Source organism: Tachyglossus aculeatus, chromosome 8 (genome assembly GCF_015852505.1).
Source record: "Tachyglossus aculeatus isolate mTacAcu1 chromosome 8, mTacAcu1.pri, whole genome shotgun sequence".
Classification (NCBI taxonomy): Eukaryota; Metazoa; Chordata; class Mammalia; order Monotremata; family Tachyglossidae; genus Tachyglossus; species Tachyglossus aculeatus.
This window is the reverse complement of record NC_052073.1, coordinates 37,270,009-37,292,843: the sequence shown is the minus strand read 5'-3', so window position 1 is coordinate 37,292,843 and position 22,835 is coordinate 37,270,009. Positions and strand designations below refer to the sequence as shown.

The following is a 22,835-nucleotide window of genomic DNA, read 5'->3' as shown; positions in this document are numbered from 1 at the left end:
TAGCCTCCCCAGCGCTTAGAACAGTGCTTGGCACATAGTAAGTGCTTAATAAATGCCATTATTATTAGTAGTAGCAGTAGTTGTAGATAAGGTTCCTGCTCTCAGGGCCCCCCCGGGGCCAGGTGAAGGGGGTGACGGGGTGTCGGCCTGTGTGACGGCGGCCCCCCTCCATGTCCTGTCTGGGCCTCAGTTCCCTCATCTGTAAAATGGGGATTAACACCGTGAGCCCCATGGGGGACAACCTGATCACCTTGTAAATTCCCCAGCGCTAAGAACAGTGCTCTGCACATAGTAAGTGCTTAATAAATGCCATTATTATTATTATTATTATTATTATTATTATGTCCCGGCAGCCCGCCAGGAGGGCATCGTGGCGCTGGAGAAGGAGCTGTCGAAGATCAGTTTACCCGACTTCTCGGGCAGCTTCAAGGTCAAGCGTTTTGGGAAAGGCCACTATGATTTCAACAGGTGAGGCCGGGCCGGGGGGCGGCTGGGGGCGGGGGGCTGGACTGGGGGAGCCCCTTCGTCCCTCTGAGGGGGGGTCACATCGGCCTGGTGGGGGGGACGGCAGCCGGAGTCCCTACTTCCCCCATCATTCATTCATTCAATCGTATTTATTGAGCGCTTACTGTGTGCAGAGCACTGTACTAAGCGCTTGGGAAGTCCAAGTCGGCAACATATATAGTTTCCAGAGTTGCCTAATATCCTTGATTAGGTTAAATAAGGGCTAGGCCAGATTTCTAAAGGCATCCTTTTTGCAAATAAAATACACTTGAACATCCGAGGAAAATGGGTACAACAACTTCAGAGACAATGTTTGGTTCAGAACTCGTTCCTCTCTGCACTTTAGGAAATACGTTACCTGACTGGAATATCCCGACCCATAAAGTAAAAGCTTGCCCCAACTCGGCTGTCACTTCTGATAAGTTCAGGGAGCTCCCGGGTGGGAGAACTGGCAGCTTGGCGAAGGTGAAAATGCAGTGGGGGAAGCAGAGTGAGCAGAGATCTAAAGGCCTAAAGCTTAGGTCAGTGTGGCCAGGATGGGAGGCAAGGAGGCCAGGGAGGAAAGAGAACTGATCCCTGAGCCCGGCTATCATCATCATCATCGATCGTATTTATTGAGCGCTTACTGTGTGCAGAGCACTGTACTAAGCGCTTGGCTATGGGTGATTCCTCCCCCTGGCCTGGAATGCCCTCCCTCCCAACATCCGCCAAGCTCGCTCTCTTCTCACAGTAAGTGCTTAGTACAGTGCTCTGCACATAGTAAGCGCTCAATAAATACGATTGATTGATTGATTGATTCCTCCCTTCAAGGCTCTACTGAGAGTTCACCTCCTCCAGGAGGCCTTCCCAGACTGAGCCCCCTCCTTCTTCTCCCCCTCGTCCCCCTCTCCATCCCCCGTCTTACCTCCTTCCCTTCCCCACAGCACCTGTATGTATGTATATACGTTTGTACATATTTATTACTCTATTTATTTATTTATCTTACTTGTACATATCTATTCTATTCATTTTATTTTGTTAGTATGTTTGGTTTTGTTGTCTGTCTCCCCCTTTTAGACTGTGAGCCCACTGTTGGGTAGGGACTGTCTCTATATGTTGCCAACTTGTACTTTCCAAGCGCTTAGTACAGTGCTCTGCACACAGTAAGCACTCAATAAATACAATTGATTGATTGATTGATTGATCCACCAAGCTAGCTCTCTTCCTCCCTTCAAGGCCCTACTGAGAGCTCACCTCCTCCAGGAGGCCTTCCCACACTCAGCCCCCTCCTTCCTCTCCCCCTCGTCCCCCTCTCCATCCCCCCGTCTTACCTCCTTCCCCTCCCCACAGCACCAGTACATATGTATATGTTTGTACATATTTATTAATCTATTTATTTTACTTGTACCTATCTATTCTATTTATTTTATTTAGTTAGTATGTTTGGTTTTGTTCTCTGTCTCCCCCTTCTAGACTGTGAGCCCGCTGTTGGGTAGGGACTGTCTCTATGTGTTGCCAACTTGTACTTCCCAAGCGCTTAGTCCAGTGCTCTGCACACAGTAAGCGCTCAATAAATATGATTGATTGATTGATTGAGTAGGTATGGGCAGGGTGTCGTGGGGTACAGAGACGATCTTGGGAAGGGGCTCCCGGGAGCAAGACTTTCTGGGAATGGGGTATCTGGGGGGGCGGTGGCACATCCTGGAAGTGGAGTTCCCTGTGGGGTGGGGTTTCCTGGATGTGAGGTACCTTGAGGGGAGGAAACGGGACTTCCAGGGGGCCGGAGAGAGCTACCCTGTGGGTGGGCCTCCCAAGCAAGGACCACCAAAAATGCTGAGCACCTACTATTCATTCATTCCATCGTATTTATTGAGCGCTTACTGTGTGCAGAGCACTGTCCTAAGCGCTTGGGAAGTCCATCTAGAGACAGTCCCTACCCAACAGCGGGCTCACAGTCTAGAAGGGGGAGACAGAACGAAACAAAGCATATTAACAAAATAAAGTAATTAGAATAAATATGTACAAATAAAATAAACAAATAAGAGTAATAAATACGTACAAACATATATACTGTGAGCCCGTTTTTGGGTAGGGACCGTCTCTATATGTTGCCAACTTGGACTTCCCAAGTGCTTAGTACAGTGCTCGTAAGTGCTCAATAAATGCTATTGATTGATTGACTGATATATACATATATCCAGGTGCTGTGGGGAGGGGAATGCGTGGGGAATAGGGAGGGGGAGAGGAAGGAGGGGGCTCAGTCTGGGAAGGCCTCCTGGAGGAGGTGAGCTCTGTACTAAGTGCTCCTGAGAATCCAGTAGAGTGAGTGGCCACAATCCCCGCCCCTACGTGGAGCTTCCAGTCTCCCGTGCGGGGCAGAGCGCTGTACTGACCACCCCTGGAAGTCCAGTGGTGAGGAGGGAATGCATCCCTTTATTGTTCGGTTGTCCTCTCCCACGCGCTTAGCCCAGTGCCCCGCGCACGGTAAGCGCTCAATAAATAGGACTGCTTGAGTAGCCACGATCCCCGCCACCTCCCAGGAGCCCCCCGCCTCCCTGGATTGGGGGGTGGGAGGAGGCGGGGGTCCCGGGGCAGGTTCCCCACAGGATCTAATGACGGATTGAATATGCGGGTTGAACGAGAGAGAGGAGTCGAGGAGAAGGCCAAGGTTACGGACTTGAGAGATGGGAAGGACGGCCGTGCCGTCTATGGTGATGGGAAAGTCAGGGGGAGGGCGGGGTTTGGGTGGGAAGATGAGGAGCTCTGTTTTGGACGCTCTAAGCTTGAGGTGACGGGAGGACATCCAAGGAGAGACATCTTGAATACTATTTTAGTTTGTTAATATATTTTGTTTTGTTGTCCGTCTCCCCCCTTCTAGACTATGAGCCCGTTGTTGGGTAGGTGCCGTCCCTAGATGTTGCCAACTTGGACTTCCCAAGCGCTTGGTCCAGTGCTCTGCACACAGTAAGCGCTCAATAAATACGATTGAATGAACGGATGAATCTCTCTCTCTCTCTTTTTCGGCAGACTGGAGGTTACCAGCTTCCGCCTGCCGACGTCTCAGATTAGCTTGCTGCCCGGGCTGGGGCTGAGGGTGGCCATGTCCAACGCCTTCATCCAGGTCTCCGGCCACTGGAAAGCACGCAAGAACTTCATGTATGTCTCTTCACCCCCCTCGCCGGGGGTCCACGTCAGAGAGGGGGGCCGAGAAGGGAGTCCGGGGGGGACCGAGGATGGGGGGGACCCAGAGGAGGAGACGTGAGTCCTTCTCTGCTGGGCCATTCCCAGCTTGGTTTCCAATCGGTCCATTGATGGCGTGTCCGTTTATTGTTGAATTGGACTCTCCCAAAAGCTCATTACGGAGAGCTCAGCGCTTAGAACAGTGCTTTGCACATAGTAAGCACTTAAGAAATGCCATTCTAGTCTGCGAGCCCGTTGTTGGGTAGGGACCGTCTCTATATGTTGCCAACTTGGACTTTCCGAGCGCTTAGTACGGTGCTCTGCAAACAGTAAGCGCTCAGTAGATACGATTGACTGCATTATTATTATTATTATGGTGCTCTGCATATGGTGAGCGCTCGATAAATACTGCTGAATGAGTGAAAGGATGGATTTATTGAGCACTCAGTGGATGCAGAGCGCTGGGCTGAAGCATTGCGGCCTAGTGGAAAGAGCTCGGGGCCTGGAAATCATTCATTCATTCAATCGTATTTATTGAGCGCTTATTGTGTGCAGAGCACTGTACTAAGTGCCTGGGAAGTACAAGTTGGAAACATATTGAGACGGTCCCTACCCAACAGTGGGTTCACAGTCTACAGAGGATCTGGGTTCTAATTCTGGCTCCGTCACTCTTCTACAGGTAGTGAGTGCTCAGTAATCAATCGACTGGTCAGTCAGATTTATTGAGTGTCTGCTGTAATAATAACAATAATAATAATAATAATAATAATAGCATTTATTAAGTGCTTACTACATGCAGAGCACTGTTCTAAGCGCTGGGGAGGTTACAAAGCAATCAGGTTGTCCCACGGGGTGCTCACAGTCTTCATCCCCATTGTCCAGATGAGGTCACTGAGGCCCAGAGAAGTGAAGCAACTTGCCCAAAGTCACACAGCTGACAGTTGGCAGAGCTGGGATTTGAACCCATGACCTCTGACTCCAAAGCCCGGGCTCTTTCCACTGAGCCACGCTGTGTGCAGGACACACAGCATGTTTACTTGCTTTGATGTCTGTCTCCCCCCCCCGCCCCAGACTGTAAGCCCATTGTGGGCAGGGATTGTCTTTGTCTCTATTACTGAATTGTACTTTCCAAGCGCTTAGTACAGTATTCTGCACACAGTAAGCGCTCAATAAATACGACTGAATGAATGAATGAATGATTATTACCGAGCACCTAGGAAATGAGAAGCAGGGTGGCTCAGTGGAAAGAGCCCGGGCTTTGGAGTCGCAGGTCCTGGGTTCAAATTCCGACTCCGCCAATTGTCAGCTGTGTGACCTTGGACAAGTCACTTCACTCCTCTGGGCCTCAGTTCCCTCATCTGGAAAATGGGGATGAAAGCTGTGAGCCCCCGCCGCGGGACAACCTGATCACTTTGTAGCCTCCCCAGCGCTTAGAACAGTGCTTTGCACATGGTAAGCGCTTGATAAATGCCATCATTATCATTATTATTATTATTAATAAACGTCTCCATCTCCTGTCTCCAGCAAGCTCAAAGGTTCCTTCGATCTGAAAGTGGAAGGCTTATCCATCGCGACTGACGTCCAGCTGGGCAGTGACCAGGGCGGTCGTCCTACGGTCTCAGCTTCTGGCTGTAGAAGCCACATCTCCAAAGTCAAAGTGCATATCTCCGGACGCTTAGGGTATCAGAATTCCTTAACATCCCCCTTCCCGGTATCCTCGCGTGGGGTATGAGGTGTCTGCGGGCAGGGAATGCGTCCTTTTTTTGTCATATTGGACTCCTCCAAACGCTTAGTACAGCGCTCTGCGCACAGTGAGCCCACGATAAATACGGTTGAATGGGTAAATGAATGTTGGGAGAGGTGGAGGGGCCTGCGGGAGTCAGAGGTGAATGGTAGTAGTAGTAATATTAGCAACAGTAATAGTAGCGGTAATAATAATAATGATGATGATGGTATTTGTTAAGCACTTACTATATGCCGAGCACTGTTCTAAGCGCTGGGGTAGATAAAAGGTCATTAGGTTGTCCCACGTGGGGCTCAGATTTCTTTCACATCCCCCTTCCCGGGGTCCTCGCTTGGGGTATGAGATGTCTGAATGCAGGGAATGCATCCTTTTTTTTGTCGTATTGGACTCCTCCAAATGCTTAGTACAGTGCTCTGCGCACAGTAAGCCCGCGATAAATACGGTTGAATGAGTGAATGAATGTTGGGAGAGGTGGAGGGGCCTGAGGGCGTCAGAGGTGAATGGTAGTAGTAGTAATAGCAACAGTAGTAGTAGCGGTAATAATAATAATGATGATGATGGTATTTGTTAAGCACTTACTATATGCCGAGCACTGTTCTAAGCGCTGGGGTAGATAAAAGGTCATTAGGTTGTCCCACGTGGGGCTCAGAATTCTTTCACATCCCCCTTCCCGGGGTCCTCGCTTGGGGTATGAGATGTCTGAATGCAGGGAATGCATCCTTTTTTTTTGTCGTATTGGACTCCTCCAAATGCTTAGTACAGTGCTCTGCGCACAGTAAGCCCGCGATAAATACGGTTGAATGAGTGAATGAATGTTGGGAGAGGTGGAGGGGCCTGAGGGCGTCAGAGGTGAATGGTAGTAGTAGTAATAGCAACAGTAGTAGTAGCGGTAATAATAATAATGATGATGATGGTATTTGTTAAGCGCTTACTATGTGCCAAGCACTGTTCTAAGTGCTGGGGTAATAATAATAATAATAATAATGGCATTTATTAAGCACTTACTATGTGCAAAGCACTGTTCTAAGTGCTGAAGAGGTTACAAGGTGGGTAGATACAAGGTCATCAGGTTGTCCCACGTGGGGCTCAAAGTCTTCATCCCCATTTTACAGATGAGGTGACTGAGGCACAGAGAAGTTCAGTGACTTGCCCAGGGTCCCACAGCAGACAAGCTGTGGAGCCGGGATTAGGACCAACTCCGTGCTCTGCTTAGTCAATCAATCAATCAATCGTATTTATTGAGCGCTTACTGTGTGCAGAGCACTGTACTAAGCACTTGGGAAGTACAAGTTGGCAACATATAGAGACGGTCCCTACCCAACAGTGGGCTCCCAGTCTAGTCAGGGAAACAGTGTGGCCTGGTGGAAAGAGCCTGGCTTGGGAGTCAGAGGACCCGGGTTCTAATCCTGGCTCTGCCTCTTCCCTGCTGTGTGACCGTGGGCCGGTCGCTCCACCTCTCTGGGCCTCGGTTGCCTCATCTCTCCCTCTTAGACTGGGGGCCCCGCGTGGGACCGGGATCGGGTCTCACCGGATGATCTTGTATCCACTCCAGTGTCCCCGTGAGGTTTTGGGGGATCAATCAATTAATCAATCGCATTTATTGAGCACTTACTGTGTGCAGAGCACTGTACTAAGTGCTTGGGAAGTACAAGTTGGCAACATATAGAGATGGTCCCTACCCAACAGTGGGCTCACAGTCTAGGGGGATGGCGGGGGGGCAGTGGGGGACACCGGTGGGAAGGGGTGGCGGGGGCCGGAGGAGGCACTGACCACCCCTCTCCCACCCTCCCCGCAGCTGGATCCTGAATCTTTTCCACCGAAAAATCGAGTCCAGGTTCCGCAGTTCCATGGAAGGCAAGGTGAGGGGCCGTCAATGCCCTTCCCCTTCCCCTCCCTCTCCCCCGCTGGGACCCCGGACCCCTCTCCATCCAACCCACCCCCTTCCCAATCCTCAGCTCCCGGCCCCCCTCTCGGCTCGGAGACGGCGCCCGCCTGTGTCCCCGGGGCCGTCGTGGGGGGCGAGTGGGAAACCGCCGCAACATGGCAGCTGCAGGACACCATCCCGTGAAGCTGTGGGCCCAGGGGAGAGTGGGTGACATCACATGGGTCTTGGTCGCCCCCTTCTCCCTCTCCTCTTCCTCAGTACCCATATTTATTGAGCGCTTAGTGTGTGCAGAGCACTGTACTGAGCCCTGGGGGAGGGGTCCAACAGGGTCGGTAGGTACAATTCCTGCCCTCAAGGAGCTTCCGGTGGATCCCGCCACTGGTAATAGTCGCTGAGCGTCCACTTCGGTTCCCCAGGAGGACTGTGGGAAAGGGGTGTCCCCGCCGGGCGGCAGGGGACGGGAAGCCCGAGGCTCGGAATTTCTCTTTGCTTCCTCAGATCTGCGAAAAACTGGTGTCAGCGGCCCGCTCCAAACTCCAACCCTACCTGCAGACTCTGCCAGGTGGGCAGGGGGCAGATGGGGAAGGGGCAAGCGGGTAGGGGGCAGGAAAGCCGGAGAGCAGGGAGAGAGGGCCCTCTCCCGGGCCTCCCCCAGGTCTCATTCATTCATTCCTCTCATTCCATCCTATTTCTTGAGCACTTACTGTGTGCAGAGCACTGGACTAAGCCCTGGGGAGAGAACAATAGAGCAATAAGGAGAGCCATTCCCTGCCCACGACGAGCTGATGGTCTAGGGCCGGGTTGCCGCCTGCCGCGGGTTGTTCCCGCGGGCTGGCGTGACTCCACCCTGGCCACCCTCCCTCCGGCCTCTCCCCACTGACCGCTGACCGCAGCTGCCACATGGGCTGCACACAGAGCAATCGCTTCCTTCCTCTCTAGCCTCCCCCCACCTCCGGCCTCTGCCCCACACACCCCACATACACACCACTCAATTCCTCTTTTCAAGTTTTCTTATAGCCTCTTCCTCCTCCTTCTCCTCCCTCTTCTCTTCTTCCTCGTCCTCCTTTTTTTTCCCTTTTTTTCTCCTCATCCTCCTCATCTCCTCATCTCTTCCTTCTCCTCCTCTCTTCCTCCTCCCCTTCTTCTCTTCCTCCACCTCCTCCTTCATTTCCTCCTTTTCTCCTCCTCTTCCCTCTCCTCCTCTCTTCCTCCTCCTCCTCTCCCCTCTTCCCTTCCTCCTCCTCTTCCTCCTCCTCCTCCTCCCTCTTCTCTTCCTCCTCAACCTCCTTCTTTTTCCTTTTTCCCCTCCTCCTTTCCTCCTTCTCCTCCTCTCTTCCTCCTCCCCCTCGTCTCTTCCTCCACCTCCTCCTTCATTTCCTCATTTTCTCCTCCTCTTTCTTCTCCTCCTCTCTTCCTCCTCCTCCTCTCCCCTCTTCTCTTCTTCCACCTCCTCCATTTCCTCCTTTTCTCCTCCTCTTCCCTCTCCTCCTCTCTTCCTCCTCCTCCTCTCTCCTCTTCTCTTCCTCCACCTCCTCTCCCCTCTTCTCTTTCTCCTCCTCCTCTTCCTCCTCCTCTCCTCCCTCTTCTCCTCCTCCACTCCTCCCTCTTCTCCTCCTCCACCTCCTCCTTCATGTCCTCTTTTTCTCCTCCTCTTTCTTCTCCTCCCCTCTTCTCTTCCTCCTCCTCCCCCTCTTCTCTTCCTTCTACTCCTCTTCCCTCTTCTCTTCCTCTTCATCCTCCTTTTCCTTTTTTCTCCTCCTCATCTCCTCCTTCTCCTCTCTCTTCCTCCTCCTCCTCTCTTCCTCTTCCCCCCTTCTCTTCCTCCTCCTCCTTTGTTTCCTCCTTTTCTCCTCCTCTTCCTTCTCCTCTGCTCTTCCTCCTCTTCTGCCCCCCTCTTCTCTTTCTCCTCCTCCTCCCTCTTCTCTTCGTCCTCATCCTTCGCTTCTTCCTTTTCTCCTCCTCCTCCCTTTTCTCTTTCCCCTCCTCCTTGTTTCCTCCTTTTCCTCCTTCCCTTTCTCCTCCCTCTCCTCCCCTCCTCCTCCTTTCCTCCTCCTCCTCCTTTCCCCCTCCGGCCCGGGATCGAACGGGCGATCGATCAGTCAATCCAACAGGCCTCCTCTCGTCACCCAGTGACAGCCAAGATCGACCAGGTGGCCGGCATCGACTATGCCCTGATCAACCCACCCAGGAGCTCTGCCAACACCCTGGACGCCGAGCTGAAGGTGCGGGGTTCCTCCAGGGGGGAGCGGGCCGGGCCGGGGGGACCCCGGATTTGGGAAAATACAGTATAGCAGAGTTGATAGACATGTTCCCTGCCCACAGGGAGCTTCAGCTCTAACAATCAAACGGTGGAATTTATTGAGCACTTACTGAGTGCAGAGCTCTGTACTGAGCGCTTGGGAGAGTCCAGTAGAGTCAGTAGATACATTTCCTGCCCTCAAGGAGCTGACAATCAACTAGAGAAGCAACGTGGCTCTGTGGAAAGAACCAGGGCTTGGGAGGTCTTTGCCACTTGTCAGCTGGGTGACTTTGGGCGAGTCACTTCACTTCTCTGGGCCTCGGTTCCCTCATCTGTAAAACGGGGATTAAGACTGTGAGCCCCCCGTGGGACAACCTGATCACTTTGTAACCTCCCCAGCGCTTAGAACAGTGCTTTGCACATAGTAAGCGCTTAATAAATGCCATTATTATTATTATTCTTTGGGCCTCAGTTCCCTCATCTGTAAAATGGGGATGAAGACTGTGAGCCCCAACCAGATCACCTTACATTCCCCCCAGCGCTTAGCACAGCGCTTCGCACATAGTAAGCGCTTTACAAATACCATCTTTATTATTATCCAGACTGTGAGCCCACTTCCAGAGTGTGAGCCCACTGTTGGGTAGGGACCGTCTCTATGTGTTGCCAACTTGGACTTCCCAAGCGCTTAGTACAGTGCTCTGCACACAGTAAGTGCTCAATAAATATGATTGATTGCGCTTAGTACAGTGCTCTGCACATAGTAAGCGCTCAATAAATACGATTGATGATGATTGATTATCATTATATGCAGCGCACTGGATGTGGGAGAGTCCGATAGAGTCAGTAGAGACAGTCCCTGCCCTCAAGGAGCTTTCAGTCTACCGTGTTCAGAGTACTGTACTAAGCGCTCGGGGGAGTCCAACACATTCCCTGTCCTCGAGGAACTCCAGCGTGACCCTCTCCTCCCCCTGGTCCTTCCCTAGGGTGAATTCTTCAATCTGAACCGCCGGTCCGCTCCGTCCTTCGCTCCCCCTGAGCTGAATATCCCTCCGGCTTCGGACCGCATGGCCTACTTCGGAGTCTCGGATTACTTCTTCAACACCGCCTTCTCCGTCTACCAGGAGGCCGGGGCCTTATCGCTCTCCCTCTCCGACGACATGGTGAGTTCATCCATCCATTCAATCCTATTTATTGAGCGCTTACTGTGTGCAGGGCACTGGACTAAGCGCTTGGGAAGTCCAAGTCGGCAACCTATAGAGACGGCCCCTACCCAACAGCGGGCTCACAGTCTAGACGGGGGAGACAGACAACAAAACAAAACAGATTAACGAACTAAAATAGCGTGGCTCAGTGGAAAGAGCCCGGGCTTTGGAGTCAGAGGTCATGGGTTCTAATCCCGGCTCCGCCAATTGTCAGCTGGGTGACTTTGGGCAAGTCACTTAACTTCTCTGTGCCTCAGTTACCTCATCTGGAAAATGGGGATTAAGATTGTGAGCCCCCAGTGGGACAACCTGATCACCTTGTATCCCCCCCCCAGCGCTTAGAACAGTGCTTTGCACATAGTAAGCGCTTAACAAATACCATTATTATTATTATTAAGTCACTTAACTTCTCTGGGCCTCAGTTCCCTCATCTGGAAAATGGGGATTAAGATTGTGAGCCCCACGTGGAACAACCTGATCACCTTGTATCCCCCCCAGCGCTCAGAACGGCACTTTGCACATAGTAAGCGCTTAACAAATGCCATCAGTATTATTATTATTACCAGGTTGTCCCACATGGGGCTCACAGTCTTAATCCCCATTTTACAGATAAGGGAACTGAGGCTCAGAGAAGGGAAGTGACTGGCACAAGGTCACCCGGCAGACATGTGGCGAAGGCAGGATTAGAACCCAGGTCTCCCGACTCCCGGGCTCTTTCCTTTAGACTCCAGCTGCTGCTCTGAGGAAGAGGAAGTGGGTGAGGGAGGGATGGCGGATCGGGGCGGAAGACGCTTCCTGGATTGTTCTTGTGTCTCTGTTTTTGCAGATTCCGAAGGAATTCAAAGTCCGTTTGAACACGGCGTCTTTTGGGGGGCTGATCCCTCAGGTAAGGACCCCAACCCACAACGAGCGCACGAGGAGCTCATGGTCTAGAGGATGAATTGGGGAAGACCCCCGCCGGAGGGAGGAGTGACCTTGTGCAAGTCACTTCTCTTCTCCGGTCAATCAATCAATCAATCAATCAATCAATCGTATTGATTGAGCACTTACTGTGTGCAGAACACTGTACTAAGCGCTTGGGAAGTCCAAGTTGGCAACATATAGACACAGTCCCTGCCCAACAGTGGGCTCACAGTCTAGAAGAGGGAGACAGAGAACAAAACCAAACATACTAACAAAATAAAATAAATAGAATAGATATGTACAAGTAAAATAAATCAATAAATAGAGTAATAAATATGTGCAAACATATATACATATATACAGGACGTATATTCATTCATTCAATCATATTTATTGAGCGCTTACTGTGTGCAGAGCACTGTATTAAGCGCTTGGGAAGTCCAAGTTGGCAACATATAGAGACAGTCCTTGCCCAACAGTGGGCTCACAGTCTAGAAGGGGGAGACAGAGAACAAAACAAAACATATTAACAGAATAAAACAAATAGACTAGATATGTACAAGTAAAATAAATAAATAAAAAGTAATAAATATGTACAAACATATATACATATATACAGGACATATATACATATATACAGGTCCCCATTCTCCTCAACTGTAAATGGGGAGTAGGAGCATGAGCCCCCGGGGGATGGGGACTCTGTCTAACCCAATCAGCTTGTGTCTGCCTCGGCGCTTAGTACAGTGCCTGGCACATAATTAGCGCTTAACAAACACCGTTAAAAAAAAATAAGCTTCCGTGGGCCTCAGTTCCCTCGTCTGTAAAATGGGGATGAAGACTCTGAGCCCCACATGAGACAGGGACTGAGTTCAACCTGATCAAGCGCTTAGTACAGTGCTCTGCACACAGTAAGTGCTCAATAAATATGATTGATGATGATTGATGATGATGATCAGCTTGTATCCACCTCAGCACATTGTAAGTGTTTAACAAATACCATAAAAATAATAATAAAAAAAAAGCTTCTCTGGGCCTCAGTTCCCTCCTCTGTCAAATGGGGATGAATTCTGCAAGCCCCACATGGTTCGGGGACTGTGTCCAATCTGATGACCTTGTATCTCCCCCAGCGCTTAGTACAGTGCCTGGCACATAGTAAGCACTAACAAATACCACTGAAAAAAAAACCTTTTCCGTGCCTCAGTCCCTTCATCTGTAAAATGAGGATTAAGACTGAGAGCTCCACATAGGACATTCATTCATTCAATCATATTTATTGAGCGCTTACTGTGTGCAGAGCACTGGACTAAGCGCTTGGGAAGTACAAGTTGGCAACATATAAAGACGGTCCCTACCCAACAGTGGGCTCACAGTCTAGGAGATGGACTCCGTCCAACATAATAATAATATTAATAATGTTAGTATTTGTTAAGCACTTATTATTATTATTATGAAAAAAACCCAGCCATCATTATTATTATGATGATTATTTTAAAAAACCCCACTTCTCTGGGCCTCAGTTTCCTCATCTGTCAAATGGGGATGAAGACTGTGAGCCCCCTGTGGGACAACCTGATCACTCTGTAACCTCCCCGGCGCTTAGGACAGTGCTTTGCACATAGTCGGCGCTTAATAAATGCCATCAATTCATCAATCAATCGTATTTATTGAGCGCTTACTGTGTGCAGAGCACTGGACTAAGCGCTTGGGAAGTCCAAGTTGGCAACATATAGAGACCGTCCCTACCCAACAGTGGGCTCATTATTATGATGATGATGATTATTATGATTATTTAAAGAACCCACTTCTCCAGGCCTCAGTTTCTTCATCTGGAAAATGGGGATGAGGACTGTGAGACCCCTGTGGGACAACCTGATCACTCTGTAACCTCCCCAGCGCTTAGAACAGTGCTTTGCACGTAGTAAGCGCTTAGTAAATGCCATCATTATTATTATGAAAAAACCCACTTCTCTGGGCCTCAGTTTCCTCATCTGTCAAATGGGGATTAAGACCGCGAGCGTTCCCAGCATCCCCCCGGGGGCCGCGTTCCCTCTCTCCCTCAGCTGGCGAGGATGTACCCCAACACGGCCATGAAGCTCGTCGTGTCGACCGCCACGGCTCCGTCGCTGACCATCCGGCCGGGAAGCGTGACCCTCCGGCCGGAATTCAACCTGGAGGCCCTGGCCCTCCCGCCCAACGCTGCCCAAGTTCCGCTCTTCGTCCTCGGCCTGGTCAGTTTGCCCGCGGCAAGGGGGGTGGACGGGCGGACGCTGCTTCTCCTCTTGGGCTCGGGGAAGGGGCGATTGGCACGACTGTCGCGGTGCGGCCCGTTCGTTCAATCAATCAATCAATCAATCAATCGCATTTATTGAGCGCTTACTGCGTGCAGAGCACTGGACTAAACGCTTGGGAAGTCCAAGTCGGCAACAACTAGAGACGGTCCCGACCCGACGACGGGCTCACGGGCTAGAAGGGGGAGACAGATGACAAAACCAAACATATTAACAAAATAAAATAAATAGAATAGATATGTACGAGTAAAATAAATAAATAGAGTAAGAAATATGTACAAACATATATACATATATATATATATATATATGTATATATACATTTGGGAAGTCCAAGTCGGCAACATATAGAGACGGTCCCTACCCAACAATGGGCTCACAGTCTAGAAGGGGGAAACAGAGAACAAAACCAAACATATTAACAAAATAAAATAAATAGAATAGATATGTACAAGTAAAGTAAATAGGGTAATAAATATGTACAAACATATGTACATATATATATACATATATATATATATATATATACATTCATTCAATCATCTTTATTGAGTGCTTATTGCATGCAGAGCACTGGACTAAGCACTTGGGAAGTACAAGTCGGCAACATCTACAGACAGTCCCTACCCAACGACGGGCTCACAGTCTAGAAGGGGGAGACAGATGACAAAACAAAACATATTAACAAAATAAAATAAATAGAATAGTAAACATGCAGTGGCTAGAGCCCTGGCCCGGGTTCTCGTCCATTCAATCATATTTATTGAGCGCTTACTGTGTGCAGAGCACTGGACTAAGCGCTTGGGAAGTACAAGTTGGCAACATATAGAGACGGTCCCTACCCGACAGCGGGCTCACAGGCTAGAATTTTGGGCGAGTCACAACTTCTCTGGGCCTCGGTTCCCTCATCTGTAAAGTGGGGATGAGGACTGTGAGCCTGCCGTAGGACAAGCTGATCACCTTGTATCCTCCCCAGTGCTTAGAACAGTGCCTTGCACATAGTAAGTGCTTAATAAATACCATATTTATTATTATTAGAATTCATTCATTCATTCAATCGTATTTTTAGAGCGCTTACTGTGTGCAGAGCACTGTACTAAGCGCTTGGGAAGTCCAAGTTGGCAGCATATAGAGACGGTCCCTACCCAACAGTGGGCTCACAGTCTAGAATCCTAGCTCTGCCTGCCCGGTGACCTTGGGCAAGTCGTTTCTCTTCTCTTAGAGAAGCAGTGCTGCCTAGCAGGAGGAGCCGGGGCCTGGGAATCAGAAGGACCCGGGTTCATCCGTCCTTTCGAGAGAAGCAGCATGGCCCAGTGGAAAGACTCCGGGCTTGGGAGTCAGAGGTCGTGGGTTCTAATCCCGGCTCCGCCACCTTGGGCCAGTCACTTCACTTCTCCGTGCCTCAGTTCCCTCACCTGTAAAATGGGGATGAAGACCGTGAGCCCCCCCGTGGGACCACCTGATCACCTTGTGTCCCCTCAGTGCTTAGAACGGTGCTTGGCATGTAGTAAGCGCTCAACAGATGCCATTACCGTCTCTATCTGTTGGCAACTTGTACTTCCCAAGTGCTTAGTCCAGTGCTCTGCACACAGTAAGCCCTCAATAAATACGATTGAATGAATGAATGAATGAATTATTATTTCAGTCATATTTATTGAGCGCTTTCTGTGTGCAGAGCACTGGACTAAGCTCCTCGTGGAGCTGACGGTCTAGAGGGGGAGGGTCGGTCTGGGATGGGGAGGGAGGAGCCCGAGCATCCTCCCACGTTGCCGTGTCGTTTCAGTCCACCAACGCCTCCATCGAAGTGGGCGTGAGAGGAGTGACCATTTTCGGGACGTCCACGGTGGGCAGGTGAGACGGATCTTATCCATTCGTTGTCGTATTTATTGAGCGCTTTCCGTGTGCAGAGCACTGTACTAAGCGCTTGGGGGAGGACGGTCCCTGCCCGCGCGAGCTTACGGTCATAGACGTCGCTCGCGTCCCGGGAGCAGGAGTTGCGAGAGTTGAGAAGCAGCGTGGCTCAGTGGGAAGAGCCCGGGCTTTGGAGTCAGAGGTCATGGGTTCAAATCTGTGCTCCACCACACGTCAGCTGTGTGACTTTGGGCAAGTCACTTCACTTCTCTGGGCCTCAGTTCCTTCATCTGTAAATTGGGGATTAAGATTGTGAGCCCCCCTGTGGGATAACCTGATCACCTTGTAACCTCACCGGTGCTTAGAACAGTGCTTGGCACATAGTAAGCACTTAAAAAATGCCATTATTATTATTATTATTATTATTATTGTTATCCATCATGGTATTTAATGAGCACCTATTGTGTGCAGAAGAGCACTGTACTGAGCGCTTGGGAGAGGCCAATAGTCAGTAGACATGATCCCTTGTCTTTGAGGATCTGACTGTCTATCAATCCATCAGATGCATTAATTGACTGCTTACTCCAAAGCAGCGTGGCTCAGTGGAAAGAGCCCGGGCTTTGGAGTCAGAGGTCATGGGTTCAAATCTCTGCTCCGCCGCACGTCAGCTGTGTGACTTTGGGCAAGTCACTTCACTTCTCTGGGCCTCAGTTCCTTCATCTGTAAAATGGGGATTAAGATTGTGAGCCCCCCTGTGGGATAACCTGATCACCTCCCCGGTGCTTAGAACAGTGCTTTGCACATAGTAAGCATTTAATAAATTCCATCATCATTATTATTATTATTGTTATCCATCATGGTATTTAATGAGCGCCTAGTGTGTGCAGAAGAGGACTGTACTGAGCGCTTGGAGAGGCCAATAGTCAGTAGACATGATCCCTTGTCTTTGAGGAGCTGACTGTCTATCAATCCATCAGGTGCGTTAATTGACTGCTTACTCCAAAGCAGCGTGGCTCAGTGGAAAGGGCCCGGGCTTTGGAGTCAGAGGTCATGGGTTCAAATCTCTGCTCCGCCGCATGTCAGCTGTGTTACTTTGGGCAAGTCACTTCATTTCTCTGGGCCTCAGTTCCCTCATCTGGAAAATGGGGATTAAGATTGTGAGCCACCCACCGTGGGATAACCTGATCACCTTGTAACCTCCCTAGAGCTTAGAACAGTGCTTGGCACATAGAAAGTGCTTAATAAATGCCATTATTATTATTATTGTTATCCATCAGTCTAGATGAGTCTAGATGGATGAGAAGCAGCGTGGCTCAGTGGAAAGAGCCCGGGCTTGGGAGTCTGAGGTCGTGGGTTCAAATCCCACCTCTGCCGCTTATCAGCTGGGTGACTTTGGGCGAGCCACTTAACTTCTCTGTGCCTCAGTTCCCTCATCTGTCAAATGGGGATTAAGACTGTGAGCCCCATGTGGGACAACCTGATCACCTTGTAACCTCCCCAGTGCTTGGAACGGTGCTTTGCACATAGTAAGCACTTAATAAATGCCATCATTATTATTATTATCCCCATTTGACAGATGAGGGAACTGAGGCCCAGAAAAGTGAAGTGACTTGCCCAAAATCACACAGCTGATGAGTGGCAGAGGCAGGATTAGAACCCATGACTTCTGACTACCAAGCCTGGGCTCTTTCCACTTAGCCACACCGCTTCTCTAGATTGTCAGCTTCTTATAGTAAGCACTTAATAAATACCATTATTATTATTATTATTATTATGGGCAGGGAATGTGTCTACCCACTCTGTTCTAGTGTCCTCTCCCTGGTGCCCAGTACAGTGCTCGGCACGGTGAGCATGCAATAAATAATAATAATGGCATTTATTAAGTGCTTACTAGCGCTGCAGAGGTTACAGGGTGACCAGGCTGTCCCTTGGGGGGCTCACAGTCTTAATCCCCATTTTCCAGATGAGGGAACTGAGGCACGGAGAAGCTAAGTGACTCGCCCAAAGTCACCCAGCTGACAATTGGCGGAGCCGGGGTTTGAACCCACGACCTCTGACTCCAAAGTCCGGGCTCTTTCCACTGAGAGCCGAAATACCATCGATGGATTGATTGATTGGAGAGGCCAGCGGGGCGGAGAGCGATATTTCAGGAGAAATCTCCTTTCATCCTTCTCGCCTCTTGATTTCTTTCATTGCAGGGTGAATCTGGAGCTGAAACAATCGGCCGTGGGCCCTTTTTCCGTGAGTTTCGGGGTTCGGGGGGGAGGAGGTGGGAGTTTCGAGGTTCGTGGGCAGGGGTCAGAGGGCGGGAAGTAACCCCCAATAATAATAATAGTAATAATAATAATAATAATATTTATCTCCACCCCACACCCCCCCCGCCTTACCTCCTTCCCCTCCCCACAGCACCTGGATATATGTATATAAGTTTGTACAGATTTATTACTCTATTTATTTGTTTATTTTATTTGTACATATTTATTTATTTTGTTTTGTTAATATGTTTTGAATTGTTCTCTGTCTCCCCCTTCTAGACTGTGAGCCCACTGTTGGGTAGGGACCGCCTCTATATGTTGCCAACTTGGACTTCCGGAGCGCTTAGTCCACTGCTCTGCACACAGTAAGCGCTCAATAAATACGATTGAATGAATGAATGAATGAAGGGGGAGACGGACGACAAAACCAAACACGTAGACAGGTGTCAAAGTCTTCAGAACAAATAGAATTAAAGCTGGATGCACATCATTAACAAAATAAATCGAATAGTAAATATGTACAAATGGCTCAGTGGAAAGAGCCCGGGCCTTGGAGTCAGAGGTCAGGGGTTCAAATCCCGGCTCCGCTAATTGTCAGCTGAGTCACTTCACTTCTCTGGGCCTCAGTTCCCTCATCTGCAAAATGGGGATTAAGACTGTGAGCCCCCCGTGGGACAATCTCATCACCTTGCAACCTCCCCAGCGCTTAGAACAGTGCTTTGCACATAGTTAAGCGCTTCATAAATGCCATCATTATTATTATTAATTATTATTATTTATTTATTTATTTTATTTGTACATATCTATTCTATTTATTTTATTTTGTTAGTATGTTTGGTTTTGTTCTCTGTCTCCCCCTTTTAGACTGTGAGCCCACTGTTGGGTAGGGACTGTCTCTATATGTTGCCAATTTGTACTTCCCAAGCGCTTAGTACAGTGCTCTGCACATAGTAAGCGCTCAATAAATACGATTGATGATGATTATTATTAATAATAAATCTGTACTAACGTATATACAGGTGCTGTGGGGAGGGGAAGGAGGTAGGGCAGGGGGATGGGGAGGAGGAGAGGAAAAAGGGGGATCAGTCTGGGAAGGTCATGGGTCACCATGGTTGTAATAATAATAATAATGTTGGTATTTGTTAAGCACTTACTATGTGCCAAGCACCGTTCTAAGCGGTGGATGTCACGTTCACTGTCCCTGGGTGGCCCCTGGTGATGTCACCCCTGCTCCTCACCCCTTCCCACCTTTTCTCTCATCCTCTGACCCCCTCTGACCCCCCTCCCCCATTTGGTCCTCCCGACAGGTGACCCTCCTGGAAGCCATCATCAACTACTATGTCTCCTCTGTTCTGCTTCCGAAGGCCAATGGTGAGGCATCCCTTGGGAACCAGTCGAGGGGGTCAAGGCTTCCCCCACCCCCTCCTGCCCCTTTCCCCCCAAATCCTACCCCCCTCCAATGCACCCCCAACCCCCATCCCTCCTCCAGACCCGCCAGGCCTCTCCAATCCAGCTCCTCAAGGGGGAATGGGAAAAGGACACACAACCACATTTCCTCCTCGCCCTGCCACGCAGGGAGAAAGATTGAGGGAGAAGGACAGAGAGAGAAAGGAGAGATGGAGGAGAGAAAAGGAAAGATGAGATAGAGGGAGAAAGACAGAGAGACCAAGAGGCCCAGAGGTAAAGGAGAGCTAGAGGAGAGAGAGATAAGGGAAGAAGAGGGAGATTGAGGGAAGAGGATGAAGAGTCAAAGAGACCAGAGAGAAAGGAGAAATAGAGGAGAGAGAGAAAAGGAAAGGGGAGGGAGACTTGAGGGAGAAAGAGAGAGAAAGGAGAGGTGGAGGAGAGAACAGGAATGATAAGAGAGACAGAGGGAGGAAGACAGAGACAACGAGGCCCAGAGAGAAAGGAGAGCTAGAGGAGAGAGAGAAAAGAAAAGGGGTGGGAAATAGATGGAGAGATAAAGAGACCAGAGAGAAAGGAGAGAGAGAGGAGAGAGAAAAGGAAAGGGGACAGAGACTGAGGGGGAAAGACAGAGAGAGAAAGGAGAGATGAAAGAGAGAAAAGGGAAGAGGAGAGAGAGGGAGAAAGAGAAAGAAGAGATGGAGGAAAATAAAGACAAGAGAGACAAAGACAGAGAGAGAGGCGAGATGGAGAAGAGAAAAGGAAAGACAAGAGAGACAGAGGGAGAAAGAGAGAGAAAGGAGAGGTGGAGGAGAGAAAAGGAAAGGGGAGAGAGACTGAGGAAGAAAGAGAGACAAAGAGGCCCAGAGATAGAGGAGGAGTAGGAGAGAGAGAGAAAAGGGAAGGGGAGACTGAGGGAGAAAGAGGGAGAGACAAAGAGGCCCAGAGAGAAAGGAGAGATAGAAGAGAGGGAGAAAAGGAAAGGGGAGAGAGACAGAGGGAGAGAGATTGAGAAAGGAGCGGTGGAGGAGAGAAAAGGAAAGAGGAGAGAGACTGAGGAAGAAAGACAGAGACAAAGAGGCCCAGAGAGAGAAGAGGAGGAGAAGAGAGAGAGAGAGAGAAAAAAGGAAAGGGGAGACTGAGGGAGAAAGAGGGAGAGACAAGGAGGCCCAGAGAGAAAGGAGAGATAGAAGAGAGGGAGAAAAGGAAAGGGGAGAGAGACTGAGGGGGAAAGACAGAGAAAGGAGAGTTGGAGGAGAGAAAAGGAAAGACGAGAGAGACAGAGGGAGAAAGACAGAGAGAGAAAGGAGAGGTGGAGGGGAGAAAAGGAAAGAGGAGAGGGACTGAGGAAGAAAGAGACAAAGAGGCCCAGAGAGAGAGGAGGGGTAGAAGAGAGAGAGGAAAGGAAAGGGAGGACTGAGGAAGAAAGACAGAGAGACAAAGAGGCCCAGAGAGGAAGGAGAGATAGAAGAGAGGGAGAAAAGGAAAGGGGAGAGAGGCTGAGGGGGAAGGGCAGAGAAAGGAGAGATGGAGGAGAGAAAAGGAAAGATGAGAGAGACAGAGAGAGAAAGGAGAGGTGGAGGAGAGAAAAGGAAAGAGAGGGACTGAGGAACAAAGACAGAGAGACAAAGAGGCCCAGAGAGAGAGAGGAGAAGTAGAAGAGAGAGAGAGAAAAGGAAAGGGGAGACTGAGGGAGAAAGAGGGAGTGACAAAGAGGCCCAGAGAGAGAGGAGAGAGAGAAAAGGAAAGGGAAGAGAGACTGAGGGGGAAAGACAGAGAAAGGAGAGATGGAGGAGAGAAAAGGGAAGATGAGAGAGACAGAGGGAGAAAGAGGCAGAGAAAGGAGGAGAGCGAGGCCGCTGAGGGGCAGCGGGAGATGAGAAGGCCAAGCTAGCCCCCCGAGGGGTGGGTTGGGGGGCCGCTCGCCCCTGTACTGGCCGCCCCCCCAGTCCTCTCCCTTTCAGTCAGCCATTCCTCACCACGGGCCGCCATGTCTCCCTCCACAGAGAGGCTGGAGAAGGGCTTCCCGTTACCTCTGTTCCGTCAGCTCCGACTGTCCAACCTCGTCCTTCAGCCGCGGCAGGTGAGGCAGACTCCGTCCACCCCGAGGCGGGGGGATCCGGACGGGATCCGTCCGTTCCCCCTTTCTGACCGTCCCCCAAACTCCCCGCCAACACCCAGAGACCCTCCTCGGGGCCCAGGGCCGCTGGAAGGGTCCATTCCAGTCAGTTAGACGTGACTCCTGTCCACAAGGAGCTCGGCGTCCACTATGTGTGGAGCGCACTGTACTGAACGCTTGGGAGAGGCCAGTAGAGTTAGTAGACACAATCCCCACCACGGATTATTGACTATTATCTTGGCAGCGTGGCTTAGTGGAAGGAGCTTGTGCTTGGGAGTCAGAGGTTGTGGGTTCAACTGACTCTGCCAGTTGTCAGTTGTGTGACTTTGGGCAAGTCACTTCACTTCTCTGTGCCTCAGTGACCTCATCTGTCAAATGGGGATTAAAACTGTGGGCCCCCCGTGGGACAACCTGATCACCTTGGAACTTCCCCAGCGCTTAGAAAAGTGCTTTGCACATAGTAAGCGCTTAATAAATGCCATTATTATTATTATTATTATTGTTCTAATTCCGGCTCCTCCACTCGTCTGCTGTGTGACCTTGGGCCAGTCACTTCACTTCTCTGGGCCTCAGTGACCTCATCTGGAAAATGAGGATGAAGACTGTGAGCCCCACGTCTTCTATCTACCCCAGCCCTTAGAACAGCACTTGGCACACAGTAAGCGCTCAACAAATACCATAATTATTATTATTATCTACCCCAGCGCTTAGTACAGCACACGTAGTAAGCGCTTAACAGTACTCTCCCAAGTGCTTAGTACAGTGCTCCGCATCCAGTAAGCACTCGATAAATACGATCGAATTGAATGAAGCACCAGAGTTCTTATTATGATGATGATTTGATCTTGGATCTACACCGGTGCCTAGTACAGTGCCTGGCACGTAGTGAGCACTCAACAGATAGCTCGGTTGTTATTATCATCATTCCGACTCCGGTCCAGGGGTTGACTCCTCGCTCTGATTTCTCCCCAGAACTTCCTGCTGTTCGGGGCCGATATCCAACACGGATGATGGAGCCTGGGAACTTCGTCGGGGGGTCACTTTTCTGGATGGGTTGGGGGCGAGGGGAGGTTGTCATCACAGTAGTCGGGGAGGGGTTGAAATTTCAGGGTACGGGGGTGGGGGGGCCACCACTAGCTACAAAATAAACTCATTTTGAACTCATTCTCTCTCTGCGTTTTCATAAATCCCGTGTAAAGCCCCACAGCTATTGGGATTATTCCTCAAATTCATTCATTCAATCGTATTTATTGAGCGCTTACAGTGTGCAGAGCACTGG

The 22,835-nt window shown here is 50.1% G+C and overlaps 1 protein-coding gene across 1 annotated transcript in view; it reads left to right on the top strand.

Moving 5' to 3' along the window:
* Positions 1 to 22,634, top strand: part of BPI (bactericidal permeability increasing protein) — a 29,698-nt gene extending 7,064 nt beyond the window's left edge. Inside the window, exons 2-15 of the mRNA XM_038750450.1 lie at positions 354 to 468; positions 3,511 to 3,639; positions 5,188 to 5,343; positions 7,203 to 7,266; positions 7,791 to 7,854; positions 9,423 to 9,514; positions 10,515 to 10,691; positions 11,560 to 11,619; positions 13,700 to 13,867; positions 15,711 to 15,778; positions 17,977 to 18,019; positions 19,341 to 19,404; positions 21,444 to 21,520; positions 22,529 to 22,634. Of these exons, the coding sequence (XP_038606378.1) occupies positions 354 to 468; positions 3,511 to 3,639; positions 5,188 to 5,343; positions 7,203 to 7,266; positions 7,791 to 7,854; positions 9,423 to 9,514; positions 10,515 to 10,691; positions 11,560 to 11,619; positions 13,700 to 13,867; positions 15,711 to 15,778; positions 17,977 to 18,019; positions 19,341 to 19,404; positions 21,444 to 21,520; positions 22,529 to 22,567 (1,316 nt within the window). The 3' untranslated portion in view covers positions 22,568 to 22,634. The remainder of the gene's footprint in view (positions 1 to 353; positions 469 to 3,510; positions 3,640 to 5,187; positions 5,344 to 7,202; positions 7,267 to 7,790; positions 7,855 to 9,422; positions 9,515 to 10,514; positions 10,692 to 11,559; positions 11,620 to 13,699; positions 13,868 to 15,710; positions 15,779 to 17,976; positions 18,020 to 19,340; positions 19,405 to 21,443; positions 21,521 to 22,528) is intronic.
* Positions 22,635 to 22,835: the final 201 nt, after the last annotated feature.